Below are 14392 nucleotides of genomic sequence, written 5' to 3' on the forward strand. Positions count from 1 at the left end.
GAAAAAAATGATAAAACTGGTTACACAGATATTTGCAATGAGATACAGGCAGGTAAGTGCAGAGTAGCGTCATAAGAAAGGGGAGAACAGGTGTGTGGTGCACACGACTTTCAGGATATACAAAAACTTATACCTATAGCCAGTGCTTTTTTCTTCTTCTTCTTAAAAAAGGTTTCAGGGTACTCTCAATTTCCTACTTATATTGAAATACTTCCCCTCAATGAGGCCAAACTTAGATTCACAAAATGTTTAGGGGTATGCGTACCCCCAGAAAAAAGCACTGCTCATAGCTGAAACCATCAGAGGCACAAGGTGTACCAGAAATAAAAGGCTCCATATTACACCAAGGGGGAAAAATCAACCTATTCAATGTTACTTATCCCACATTTCTTGAGAAACTTCTAGAAGGGCAAATGTACCGGTAAATTTTCTTTTTTTATTTATTCAATAACATCCCACAATTTTAAAAAACTACAATAAAATATTTAATTTAAAATGCAGCAGCTGTGTTTTCGTGTGTGTGTTTTTAATGAGAACCAAAGAAAACAAAAAAGAAGTCTCCTTAAGGGGAGCGTCTATTTAGCTTTTCTGGAATTGCTAAGAATGGCAACAGAGCATAGCACCAATCCATCTCTTAACAAGAAACAGAAAATACCTTATTTTATAAAGGTAGGCTGTAGTTTAGGCAAATGAGAATGGTCATGCAGGATGGCTAAGTCTTTGGAGGTGTAAATAAGCAAAGAATAGTGGTTGCTTTAAGGGGGGGACGCAAAGACAAAGCCAGTTCATAATGAATTCTGGGTAGCATAAAATCCACAAGGGGCTTTGGGTACAAAAAAGAAAGAGTATTGAGTTAAATCCCCGTTGCTAAGGGTCAAAGGGTTATTTGAGCAATTTTAAAGATCAAGGCCAGAGTTTATCTGAAGTTTGTTGGATGGTCAATCTATAATTGAAGGTCAAAAGCGTACCTGAAGTTTGGCTTATCAATTACTAGTCTAGAAATAATGGAATACATTTTGTGTAGGGAGTATGCAAACATGACAAAATTGAGAGTCATAAAAGTTGAAACAAAACTCATCCCACCACCTGATATCCCCACCTCTGCAGGTGAGCTTTCATACAGAACTGGGTAACATTTTGGACTTAAACAAAAGCTCTCCTTTTAAAATTTGTAACAATAAATGTTTAAGAACTATTACTGTGTTAGATGCTTTAGATTTTAAGATTTATGTGTTATTAGAAGATGGATGTGTTCAACAATTCTAACTTGTTAGGACAAAACCTAAACGGAGTCTTGCTTTATGGCAAACAGGCAATGATCTGGATCAGAAATGGCCACCATTTTATTGATTACAGATATAGATGGATGTTTAGTGGTTTAGAGCCAGCGTGGTGTAGTGGTTAAGAGCAGTGGACTCGTAATCTGGGGAACCGGGTTCGTGTCCCCGCTCCTCCACATGCAGCTGCTGGGTGACCATGGGCTAGTCACACTTTTCTGAAGTCTCTCAGCCTCACTCACCTCACAGAGTGTTTGTTGTGGGGGAGGAAGGGAAAGGAGAATGTTAGCCGCTTTGAGACTCCTTCGGGTTGTGATAAAGCGGGATATCAAATCCAAACTACTACTCCTCCTCCTCTTCTTCTTCTTCTTGTTCTTCTTCTTCTTCTCCTCCTCCTCCTCCTCCTCCTCCTTCTTTAGGATCAGAGTTTTCCATCTCCTAGATGGGTTACATTCCCATGTCAATGAGCCCCACCTGCCCCTCAGTTCCTTCTACAGCATGTTCATGTGTCCATTATATCTAGGTTCTCTTCTCGGGTCAATGAGTCCATCAGCTTGCTCACCCCATGGCTCAGATCCAGGAAGCCCAAGAGCCGCGCTTATGGCGAACGGAAACCCAGTGACCCAAGACGTAGTGCAGTCAACTTAACTGCAAGGGAGCCAAGGAGGGAGTGGTGTCTCAAAGATCACCGTCAGGTATTAATAGTGAGCAAAGGGGAGCACACAGTTAGAGAGCCGTCCAGCCACAGCACACATTGCCAATCCTGCTGCCTTTTATCACACATCAGGTAAGAGGGTGATTCTTGGGATTCCCTTTCTAGCATTCCCCAGGGAAGGGAAGGAGGAGCTACTGGTACAGACAGAATGGAGTGAGTGTGTGTGTGTGTGTGTGTGTGTGTGTGAGAGAGAGAGAGAGAGAGAGAGAGAGAGAGAGAGAGAGAGAGAGATTAGCTGCCATCTGAATGCCACAGCTATGCTGTCCTCCTCACTATACACATAAAATGCAAATTGTGAATATAACTAGTGTGGAAATTTGAAAACCTAGCTTTGGTTGCATACATGGTATCTCTAAATTATATTTGGAGCACATTTCCCCCCTCAAAGTATTCTGGACACTGTAGTTTACTGTTCACTGTAGTTTCCAATTCCTAGCAACCCTGAACAAACTACAATGCCCAGGATTCTTTGAAGGAGGTGGGAAATGTGCTTCAAATGCGCTTTATAGGTGCAGTGCTTATATAGCCTTATAGAGGTACGCTCAACAGGAAACTGGGATTGGCTGAAGCTGAACACTTGGTGTAAAATCCAGTGAGCATGTTTAGTCCTGCTCATCGATCTGTTGGAGAGGATTTGCCCCCTTAGTTCTCCCTCTCCCATCTCCTTTTTTTTTGGGGGGGGGTGTTGTAATTCTTCAACCCAACTGCTTGAAGTTGCCCATCAGCAGTAAGTGCCTGCAAAGCAGACTGGGCAGGTGCACAGATCCGTCTTTATTCTGGGGTGAGGTGCATTGGGTTATTATTTAAATTATAATTCATCTATGTGTGTGCAGTGTTATAGGATGGGGCATGTGGTTTGAATGATATGTTTTGGTCCCTCCAGACCTGGGATTCTATATCTGTAAGATGGGAGTGTGTCATAGAAGGAACTGCTGAAAATGGCCAGACTAGTTTTTTTGTTACATTAATGGCCCTAACCAGGCATGTTGAGCATCCTTTTTACAAGAGTTGGTCCTTCCCACAGGCATCTGGCTGGCCACTGTGAGACCAGGATGCTGAACTAGATGAGCCTTTGGCTTGATCCATCAGGATCTTCTTATGTACCTAAGGCTAAGTACAGATGTGTTGCCATATAAACAACTATCTAGTGATGCTTCCATAAGGAGGGGCTAGGTCTTCTTCCTCCCCTATCCCCCACCCTCACCTGGCTGGAGGCCAAGTCCAGGACAATAGGCCAGGGCAGGTCTCTCTTGTCTCGGCTAGGGAGGCACAGAGACCTGACTTGCTCTCTGTGCTGAAACCAAAGCTATAGCATTGGGAGCCTCCCTGGAAGCTTAATGGGGGAGCAAGATCTGTTGGAGAGTTAATGCTGTGAGCTCTTCCATCTTATGCGCAGCTTGGATAGATGTGTAAATAAAACCAATATACCAGTTTTCACTGACCTTCATTCCAAGGAAAGTGCTGGCACCCCGATGTCTCTCACCACTTAGAGATTTGGGTGCACATAACAATATTACCATATGTAAATTTTATGCAAATTTGTGTCCTTTTATGGAGATGTCTAGGTGGACTCCTAAAATAATGACTGAATGTGCTCCCTTTCAGCACCCTACTCCCCCAAAAAAATATTATTTTCCCCAATAGCACCATGTCAGTATTTGTAGACTAGTAAAAAAATTCTATGGTATAAATAAACTTGCCAGATGAATTGTCACGGCTGACCACAAGTACTTCTGTGAATTGTGATTTGATCCAGATGGCTGAGAATTCTATTACATTTGGTGACCAAAAGACCTGCAGGCTTAAGAGCAATGTAAGGCTATCTCATGTTGGCTTAAGCTTGGGGAATTGGAAGCTAAGCATGATGCCATAAAAGACGAGCAATGGTGTTGTGCACTGTCACAAATTGTGCTTGCTTACAGCTTACCTTCCATGCACCCACAAGTTCCTGTGGTCTTTGGGGTACAAATCCAAATAGGGAAGATGGGCTGCCTGGGACCACCAAAGATTCCCCACATTGTCCTGGTCCTATATTGCATTTTGTGGTATCAGAACCTTTCTCTGTTGTCAGAGGAATCCTCCAGTGTAATTTTTTTGCTACATTTATCAGGGCCAAACTAGATATGGGGTCAAATACTCCTTTGCGTCAGAGGGCTTGTCCACACTTCTGCTTGTCCCATGCCTTAAAAGCACAGGGATGCGCGGTTTTCCCCTTTCCCCACTCCTTTCCCAGGTAAAACCTGCTCTTTAGCGATAAATTAGAACAATCATCAATCTGAAGGAAACCCAAATTGCCATTTTTTTTCTGACTGAGCACTGAAGAGCAGTTTCCCCAGGGGAACGCAACATGACAAGAGGAAGTGTGGATAAGGCCTAATCTGCATGTTTTTAAAAAGGGAATATCTTCCTTTGAGGGTGCTAATAATTAACAGGCTCAGAGCAGACACAAGGGAGGGGATTTAGCCCCTTTCTCCACTGCGGGGCTCTTAAGAAAATCCCTCTTCTGAAGCTGATATTTGCAATGGGAGTAAATCGCCAAATCTCATTCATTACCAGTCTCCTCCCTCCCACTCTAGCTGGTGCTTTTTTCATTATTCAGACCCGGCACATTGGATGGAAAATGCATTTAACGTGCCCTGCAGTTTCTCCTTGTAATAGTACCTAGTGGGGAGTCATTACACATATCCTTGCGTGCCTGCCTTTATGTAGTGCAGTTCCACTTGCCTGTGTCCTCAAGTGCCCAGGGAGGTTTCCAAAATGGCTAATGCCTGCAGTCCAGAGTCTAACTTTAGGGCATTTCAAGTTATACCTTTTCACTTGCTCCTTCAGTCATCACCTAGACTTGTCCTTAAATGGCATCTAGTTGGCCAGGGAGGCATGTCCTTAATTGCATCCTCTTGAGAAGGAAATAAAATCTTAGTTAATGCCACCTTTATACTGTTGTAAATAAAAATATGCCCTTTTCCCTTATGGGGTATCCAAGAGCCCATATAGAGTCCTTACATAGGTTCCCTATTGGTAGGAGAAAATAACAGAGGCCAACCAGAGAATATTGAGAAGCAAAGCAGCTAGTAAGCTTGATCTTTATTGATCTGTTGCAACAGGGCACTCCCCTCACACGCAGGAGAGGAAGAGGACCCAGAACAATGGCGTGCAAGGCCTTATAAAGACTTTTGAAATTCCCATTCTCTAGATCAAGACCACCCCCAGAAACATTATGCATACATCACAGAAGGGGTGTAACCTAAGACCACCCCTCAGATACATCCCACCTACATCACAGAAATTTAAATGTTGTTTTTCTCCTGTCACAGTTTATCTCCTGTCTGGCAAGTTACTTGATTGGATTGCCTGTGGAGCCTGGCCATTCTTTTGTAGTGGTAAAATACTTATTTCCTGGGCCAGGTCACAGGCTCACACCTTATTCATATCTTTGAGACAGGATTTGTGAGGAAACAGACAATGGGGAGGCTTTTCCAGTTTAACCTTGGAGAAAGGATTTGGTCAGTTTAGGAATCAAAATGGTTCCAGGTTGGTCTTCCTGTGTTGATCTATGTACGTGTGGTTATGAACGTTGCCATATATCTAAAACCATAAAATTCCTATCACATTACCCAATTATAGAGCTCAGCTTGGAGGGACAAGGAGTTGTTAGAGAGAGGGGGCAGGGGCTAGCTAGGGCATTAACTGAGATCATTTTCTCATGAGTTTCTCTGCAAGGTAGTACAATGGCTATATGGCTGACTTGGTTTAAGTTTTAGTTTTGCTTTGTTTACTCCCAATGAAACAGATAGGCTGTAGGGCCTTCTCGGTAGTGGCAACCGCCCTCAATTCAGATGTGAAGGAAATAAGCAGCTATCCTATCTTTAAAAGACATCTGAAGGCAACCCTGTTTAGGGAAGTTTTTAATATTTAATGCTGTATTGTTTTTAACACTCGATTGGGAGTCACCCAGAGTGGCTGGGGAAACTCAGCCAGAAGGGCGGGGTATAAATAAATTTATTATTATTATTATTATTATTATTATTATTATTATCTGAAGGCAGCCCTTTTTAGGGAAGTTTTTAATGTTTGATGTTTTATCGTGTTTTTAATATTCTGTTGGGAGCCGCCCAGAGTGGCTGGGGAAACCCAGCCAGATGGGCGGGGTATAAATATGTTGTTGTTGTTGTTGTTGTTGTTGTTGTTGTTGTTGTTGTCATTCACACCATACATCTAAAGCACATTTCCTCTTGAAAAAGAGTTCCCAGGACTCTTAGGGAGAGGTGCTTTAAATGTATGGTGTGTACACAGCCCTAGGATCACTACTAAGACTCATTACAAACAATCATTTCACAACACTTTTACGAGCAATAAAAATTTCGGCATAACAAGTCATATATGCTATCAGAGTCTTCTTAAGTTATAACATTGTTAAATCATAAAACTAGCCCATAGGCTGCAACATGAAGGTGTTACGTTCTGTGCACCGATCTGAGTACCACAATTAACAGAATACCCTTATGAATTCTCCATCGTGCGAGGAAAAAGCAGTCTCTTAAAAAGACAACTCTAGTGTCAAATCTTCCACTCTTTAGAGAGCCTGATTCCTTTGTAAATATAAACAATGCTTTTAAAATATGCATTCAATTTCATATTGGAAATGTGCATCATCATTTTATAGTTCCCATAAAGTAAACCTCAGATGGTTATAGATACTCAGCAGGGCAGGCCGTTCCAAGTCAGCCTATGCATGAAATGATAAAGGCATATAACGAGTTACTGAACTTTGTGCTGTTAATTAAAAACATTATAAAAAATGTGCACGGCAGGGAATACTACTTGTACTCACAAACTGCAGAGCAATAAATATGTTCTTAGCTGTGCTGCACCTAAAGAACTGAACAGTTCTGAAGAGAAAACAACACTGCAGCCTCTTACATAGAAGCACATAAGAAACTGCCCTATACTGAGGCAGACCATTCATCCATCTAGGTCAGTATTGTCTACTCTGACTGGTAGCAGGTCTCTGGGTTTCTGACCCTAACTCTACCTGGAGATGCCAGGCTTTGAACGTGGGACCTGATCTTCTGCCATTGAGCTACAGCCCTTCTCCTACAGCAGCACCATCTTCATCTTCTGAAGATACTTGAATTTATATATGTATTGGATTTAAAACTGTTTCCATATATGTAATTGGTTGTATATGTTTTATTCCTTTGAGATGTTTTGTACAATATGGTTAAAACAAGGGTAGGCTTTGCTGCCACAGACTTACCATTCAAACACTGAGTGCCCACACAGCAATTGTATATGAATGAATTAATATAATTGATATAACAGTAGGCAACTAGGCATTCTAGATGCCTGATGTTTGTCCATTGCTGCCAGCCTATGATCTTTCTGGAGGCTGGGGGCCTTAAATCTGCCCAGAGGAAGACTTCCACTTTGTTCTGGCATGGGGAACCTCTTTGACTACGGCTCCAATAAGTCCAAGCCAGCATGGCCAATGATCTGGAGGATGAGAGTTGTGGTTCAGCAACATCTGGAGGGCCACAATTTCCCCAATCCTTTCCCTTCCCTCCTCAAACTTCAGTTGCTGCTTCCTCCCTTAACACTTGTGCTGAACTATATGGGGTCATGCACCTGCTCTGTTTCGCAAGCATGCCAGCTCAGGAAATGGTCAGGCCTTCAGTAGTCTTCAGACATCCAATAACTGGTTATCAAATCAAATCAAATACCCTTTTTTTTTTTTTAGATGATCTTTATTGAATTTTTAGTTACATACTATACATACACATACATTATGTTTCACATTTGTTCTTGGTCTCCCAAGCGAACTTTCCTCCTTCCTCCTTCCGGCTTTTTTATGTCGCCTTTAACTTTTCGCATTGTCTTTGTCCATTTTATATATAATTGTTCTTCTTCAATTTTTTCCATAAAATGTTTGTAAACAAATAAATCTTTCTATATATATGCAATTATTGTTGTCTGTCTATATTCATTTACAAATATTATTGGATAATAATATCAAAATGAATTATAAATGTATATTAGGACTATTGTTGAAGAATATTTGCAAATCAAATACCTTTATGGGCATCGCAGTATAAAGCATTTCAGGTCACTGGGATAATTAAAAGGACAAGGGTGAAGCTGTCAAGGGTCATAAGGTCACATTATGATCATGTGCACTTAGATATTCTGCTTCGTCCTGTCTGTTCCCCAAAAGGATGGTTCATCGGGAACCCTTTCAGGTAAAATTGTGACTAAAAAGGAAGCCACTAAAACAGTAATATATTTGTCCCGATCTGCCAGGGGAAACCTCATTTGACTTCTCGGAGTTATAGGCCAGAGGTCCAACATTTTGCTCAGCATCAGATAACTGGTTATTAGCTTTATTTTAAAGAGGTTGTGTTATTTCATTCTTGCATGACATGAGTTGCCCACAATTTCATATAACAGGAACCTCTATATTCCGTTTATGTTGTTCCTGGACTAGATGACCCTTGGGTCCCTTTCACACTTCTATGATTCTACAATTCCTATTGTCCTGACCATTGACCATGTTGGCTGGAGTCTTTGGGTATTAAAGGCCCAAGTGTTGCGGCACTTAGGTGAAACAGCCCAGTGCCGTCACCACCACAGACGGGCCACAGGTTCCACATCCTCGGCCTATGCTGTATTTATTTTAAATGCTCTATTCCCAGGCCCATTTAAAAGGAAATGTGTGGCAGAATCCAAGGTTGCAAAGTTCTCAGAGTGGCAGGTGGTCTTAATGGCCCTCTTGCTTCCTTCCCCTCTTCCTAGCCTCAGAGTGAGTCCATAAAGCAGGTGGCATTATTGCCAAGGAGATGAAAGAAAACGAAGATTCGTGCCGCTCCAGGGCCAAGCATCATACATTGACTGAGGCTGAACTAGAGACGATTGGCCTGAGAAATGAGGCTCCTTCAACCTCTCTCTCTACCAAGATCCAGAAGATAAGGTATGATGTTTCTATAGCTCACTAAAGGGACTTTTTGGGAAGGCTGTAGAGCACCTTGTGGAACTTGCAAGCCCTGAATTTGTATACATACCAATACATTTAAAGCACATGACTTCCCCCAAAGAATTATGGGAACAGTAGTTCAGCCTAACAGAGCCACAACTCCAAACACTATAGTTCCCAGGATTCTTTGGGGTAAGTTGTATGCTTTAAATGTATGGGATCTACACAGCCTGAAAAGAAGAATGACTTGATTAGAAACCAGGAGGACCATAGACCAGTGCTCCAGTCACTTCCATTGGTTTATCCTTCTTTCTCTTTCTACTTCTGATGCTTGTGTGACAAAATGTGACAAAAATAAAATAAAATGTGTGCTGTTGCTTATAGAGCCAAAAATGCCACCATCACACAAAAAGGAGTTATTTGGGGATTACCCAAGGTTTACTAAAAGCTTTTCAAAAGAAAAAGCCTTAAGGGGCAGGAAACCACCCAAAGGGCTAATGACAGCTAAGTATGGTAGTTACAGAACGCTGACTGTTGGGTGGGGGAAATAGATTGAAAACTCGATGGAGGGGGTCTGGAATGGAGCATCATGGAGGAGGGTGTGACTGGCTGTCTGGCTAGCTGGCTGACACAATGAACAACAGCACTCCATGCGGCAACATTTTCTCATGGATCCCACTAGTCTCCCTCAATGCATGTTCTTGTCACAGAGAACACGCATCAGACAAGATATTTCCCTTCTAATGTCATTCCACTTAGGGTAGCAGCGAATGTGTGGTGCTGGTAGTGGAGGGCATTGCATGTTCCCTTTGTAACAAAACCTTCTTTCCCATGGAATACTGGCATTTTGTGAGAAGGGGCTTCAGATGAACCCTGTCCTTGATATGCAAGCTTTCCTTAGGCAAGGACTTTTTCCATGGACAAAGATGTGAGACTCCCTTCTGCAGTCACAAGGGAATCAGACCTCAAAGGACTATATTATGTGCATATGAACTATACCTTTGAAGTGGCTCACAGTCATGTACACCAACCCTGAAAATGGAGGGTGCTGTGCGCTTTTGCTTCTACCACTTTAGAGATTTTAATCTTTGGGTTTTAGCCAGTTCCTCCCACCAATTACCAGTCAGAAGGCCTGTGGGAGGGCTTCAAGTCCGGAGCCTCCCCTCCCAAGCCCTGCTGAACTCCTGGCCAAGTCCCTGAACCGAAAGGGGCAGGAAGAGCTAGAGGCTGTGCTTTGCACATGAGTAGTTTAGCAGTAGGTAGGGCAGTCCCACCTCCTTCATTGCCTCCTTTAGCCTCCACATCTGCCCAAATGTTACAGATGTGGAATTTGGTCCCTTCTGTCTCTGAAGGAGACACCTGCTGGCTAACAGTCATGTTCTTGCAAGAAGAGGCATGCCCAAGATAGGATGAGGTATTTTTGACCTCCCAGTTCTTCCATTGCTGGGCCACAGTGCAATTTGAAGACCAAACTTCCCTCTCAGACATGCCTTTTTCCACTTTTCCCTCACAGATGCTCAAGTTCGACTGCAAAGTCCTTGCTGTTGAAGTTCTTCCCCATCCTGAAATGGCTACCGCGGTACCCAGTCAAGGATTGGTTGCTAGGGGACATCATCTCAGGATTCAGTGTAGGAATCATGCATCTCCCTCAGGGTAAGCTTTCAGGGAGCCAGTTGTCAACCTTGTACCCCACAAGGCCATTAATGACAGCCCTGACTGTCATCCATTTCTTCCCCTGTTCTTGGAGAGCAAAGAGCCTCCTTGAGGTTTTGTGGCCCTTCTGTGTTTCAGTCTTAAGTGGACAAGTCCTTGTCTGTGTACCTGGCATAGGTGTGCCATTGACACCAGATTAACAAGAGGCCATGTCTTTCTGCTATATTGTGCTGAACTTTCACAAACATTGGAGGAGCTGCCAGATACCAAAACACTACTGGACAGGGAACCCAAATGAAAACATGCTTCCGATTTAAGTTACTGTTGGAAATACGGCCTTGAGGACCTTGGGGAAAACAAAGCTTTGGCTAAAAAAGCTAGATGGGGAGAAGGGGATGTAGGTGAAGGGTGCAGTCTGGAATTTCTGAGACAGACTCATATTTATTTATCAACCTTGTTGCATTTCTGTCCCACCTTTTTCTCCAAGGTGGCATGTATGGGTCCCACCCTTCATTTAAACCCCACCACAATCTTGTGAGATAGGTGCGGGTGAGGGTCAGCGACCGGCCCAAGGCCACCCAGTGAGCTTCATGGCTGAATGGGGGATTTGAACCCTGCTTCTCCCAGACTCCTAGTCTGACACTGTAACCACTAAACCATGCTGGGAAATAGCAGGAGGCCGTGTAAGTTGCCTGCATACATAGGCTTGGTGGGTGGATAAAACTACAGCACGTCTGAGTGGGACGCCTAGGATACAATGGAGCCTGCATTCTAAGCAAAGGTACCAAGCATTGGCTGCGTATTAACACCCGCCTTTATTTTGCCCAGGTTTGGCCTATGCGCTTCTAGCAGGGCTGCCTCCCGTCATCGGCTTGTATTCAGCCTTCTATCCCGTCCTGCTGTATTTCTTCTTTGGGACCTCCAGGCACATCTCTGTGGGTGAGCAGGGGATGCTGGGAGAAGAGGCCTTCTGGGATCTGCGTAGGAGTTCAGTTTTTATTGAAAGACTACAATAAAAGCAAAGCAGAGAGGAAAAATAGAAAAGGGAAAGGGTAAAAAAAAGGTGTAAGAAGAAGAAGATGGAAGAGAAGAGGAAAATATAGGAAAATACAAAACCCTCTATCTAGGTTATAGCTTTATTCTTCATCCACACCAAGGCAGGTAAGACATCCCAATATCTCACCTGGGGGCTTCCCTCTCTTCCCCAGCCTCCTAATCTGGGAAATCCTCTCTGCCCTGCCTATCATCTTCCATCCATCACAGAACATAAATATAGATAAGAGTTAACGAAAAAGAACAGTGTTTAAAAATCATAGAGAAAAAAAGATTTTTAAAAGAGATAAGAAGAGAAATTTTTAAAAAGGAAATAATGACTTCTGATTTTCCACTTGGCAGTTTTGTATACACATCTTCAAATTAATTTAAGTTGGCTTAATTGCCTCTTGCCCTGCTTCACAAGACTCATTTGCTATCTCGAACCAGGTGACTGGTGAGGTGTAAGGGGACAAGCCCTCTTTGTTCAAAAAGGGCCTTCTCAGTAGTGGCACCTGCCCCGTGGAACACCCTCCCATCAGATGTCAAGGAAATAAACAACTATCTGACTTTTAGAAGACATCTGAAGGCAGCCCTGTTTTGGGAAATTTTTAATGTTTGATGGTTTATCGCTTTATTATTATTATTATTATTATTATTATTATTATTATTATTATTATTATTTTATCATCATCATCAAAAAGGCAGGAAGCTGGGATCTTCTTCCTCTGGCCCTAAATTGTGATCCTTTGGCACCCAATGCAAATCCTGCCATCTTGGTGATGTGGATGGATAAGCAAAGCCAACTGAGCTTGTGACAAAAGAGGACTGGATTCTTGTGGGGATGCAAGGTTGGACAGGTAGCTGATCTCTTGGCCCAAGCCTCTATCTCCTCCTCACAGGCCCATTTGCTATCATCTCTGTGATGATCGGGAGTGTGACAGATTCACTGGAACCAAGCGGAAAGTACATGGAGACGGTTAATGGTTCGAATGTCACTATTGTCAATGAGACTCTGAGGGATGCTGCCAGAGTGGAACTGGTGGGTGCACTCGCCTTCTTGGTCGGCATATTTCAGGTGAGTGGTGGGACGCAAAAGTGTGCATGCTCTCTCTCAACAATAACAAAGGAGGCAGGAATGAATAAATCTGTCAATTATGTCTCAGTTCATCATTTTTACAGCCTTCAGCTCAGTCCAGCCCATTTCCCCATTAGATTGTGATTATTGTACAGTGGTACCTCAGGTTAAGTACTTAATTTGTTCCGGAGGTCCGTTCTTAACCTGAAAATGTTCTTAACCTGAAGCACCACTTTAGCTAATGGAGCCTCCTGCTGCTGCCGTGCCGCCGGAGCACGGTTTCTGTTCTCATCCTGAAGCAAAGTTCTTAACCCGAGGTAATATTTCTGGGTTAGTGGAGTCTGTAACCTGAAGCGTATTTAACCTGAAGCGTATGTAACCCGAGGTACCACTGTAAATATATTTTATAAGTTCACACACAAGGTTGTGTACATTTCCATGCATATTTCTTCTAATATGTTTGGTTTTGTTTGTAATTTTCCCTAATATAATGCACTTTTTCTAGTCTAGCAACATTGTCTAGCTCATTGTCTACCCCTGTTCTAAAGTCTCAGGTTTTTCTCCTGCAACCTGACAGGCTTTTAAATAAGCCTTTATGTTTGGCCCCATCTCACAGGGACAGAATTGGTTGATCTTATGTTCTGTTTTCTGTCCTGGGTCTCTGGCAAGTCCCAGCAGGCTTCATAGCAAGATACCTCTGCGATACACCCCCAGATCTACTTTGTCCCACAGGGAGATTTCTGGATGGGAGTTGTGTGTGAGAGACAACATGAGGATCTTATTCCCCCTGCTTTCTGTTTTTTAGATTGCCCTTGGTCTGCTTCAGTTTGGGTTTGTGGCCACCTACCTTTCTGAGCCCTTGGTACGGGGCTACACCACAGCGGCCTCTATCCAAGTGCTGATCTCCCAGCTGAAGTACGTCTTTGGGGTGACTGTGGAGGAGTATGCAGGGCCCTTGTCAATAATCTATGTAAGTACAGTTGGGCCCAGGAAAGGGCAGGTTTAGGCTAGAGAGGAGTCGGTGGAGGAGTTTGAAATCTTTTGGAGCTGGAAGCTATCTTAGCAACATGCTAGATGTAAAGTCAACATTAAAGTAAAGGTAAAGGGACCCCTGATCATTATGTCCAGTCGTGGCCGACTCTGGGGTTGTGGTGCTCATCTCGCTTTACTGGCCGAGGGAGCCGGAGTACAGCTTCCGGGTCATGTGGCCAGCATGACTAAGCCGCTTCTGGCAAACCAGAGCAGCACATGGAAACGCCGTTTACCTTCCCGCCGGAGCGGTACCTATTTATCTACGGAGGCTATTAATATGCATGTTTGTTTGTTGTTGTTTGTTGGGCAGGTTTACCAAACAGCAGCCAGACTGTAGCATTAGAAAAGGGGAGTTAAACCCTCCTCCCCACTTGCTGTGAGGTCCAAACAATAATAGTCTCCAGTGCTTTTTTCTGGGGGGACGCAAGGGTACGCATACACCCCTAAACGTTTTGTGGATCTTTGTTCTTTTGTTCATTTACTATATTTATTTTTCCCAATTTAAACTATAAAATGGTGATTTTCTTGAGTCAAAATGAGAGTACCCTTAAACATTTTTTTAGAAAAAAAAAGCACTGATCGTCTCCCCGAGGCTGCTACTTGCATTGGGAGGGAAACCCCCAAGGGTGCCAATGACT

At 43.2% G+C, this 14392-nt stretch overlaps 1 protein-coding gene across 1 annotated transcript in view; it reads left to right on the top strand.

Moving 5' to 3' along the window:
• Positions 1 to 1968: 1968 nt before the first annotated feature.
• Positions 1969 to 14392, top strand: part of SLC26A6 (solute carrier family 26 member 6) — a 32507-nt gene continuing 20083 nt past the window's right edge. The window contains exons 1-6 of the mRNA XM_083489309.1: positions 1969 to 2064; positions 8782 to 8956; positions 10473 to 10612; positions 11441 to 11551; positions 12547 to 12722; positions 13528 to 13692. Coding sequence (XP_083345435.1) covers positions 8826 to 8956; positions 10473 to 10612; positions 11441 to 11551; positions 12547 to 12722; positions 13528 to 13692 — 723 coding nt within the window. The 5' untranslated portion in view covers positions 1969 to 2064; positions 8782 to 8825. The remainder of the gene's footprint in view (positions 2065 to 8781; positions 8957 to 10472; positions 10613 to 11440; positions 11552 to 12546; positions 12723 to 13527; positions 13693 to 14392) is intronic.

This window comes from Podarcis liolepis, assembly GCF_965112155.1.
Source record: "Podarcis liolepis genome assembly, chromosome: 2".
Taxonomy (NCBI): domain Eukaryota; kingdom Metazoa; phylum Chordata; class Lepidosauria; order Squamata; family Lacertidae; genus Podarcis; species Podarcis liolepis.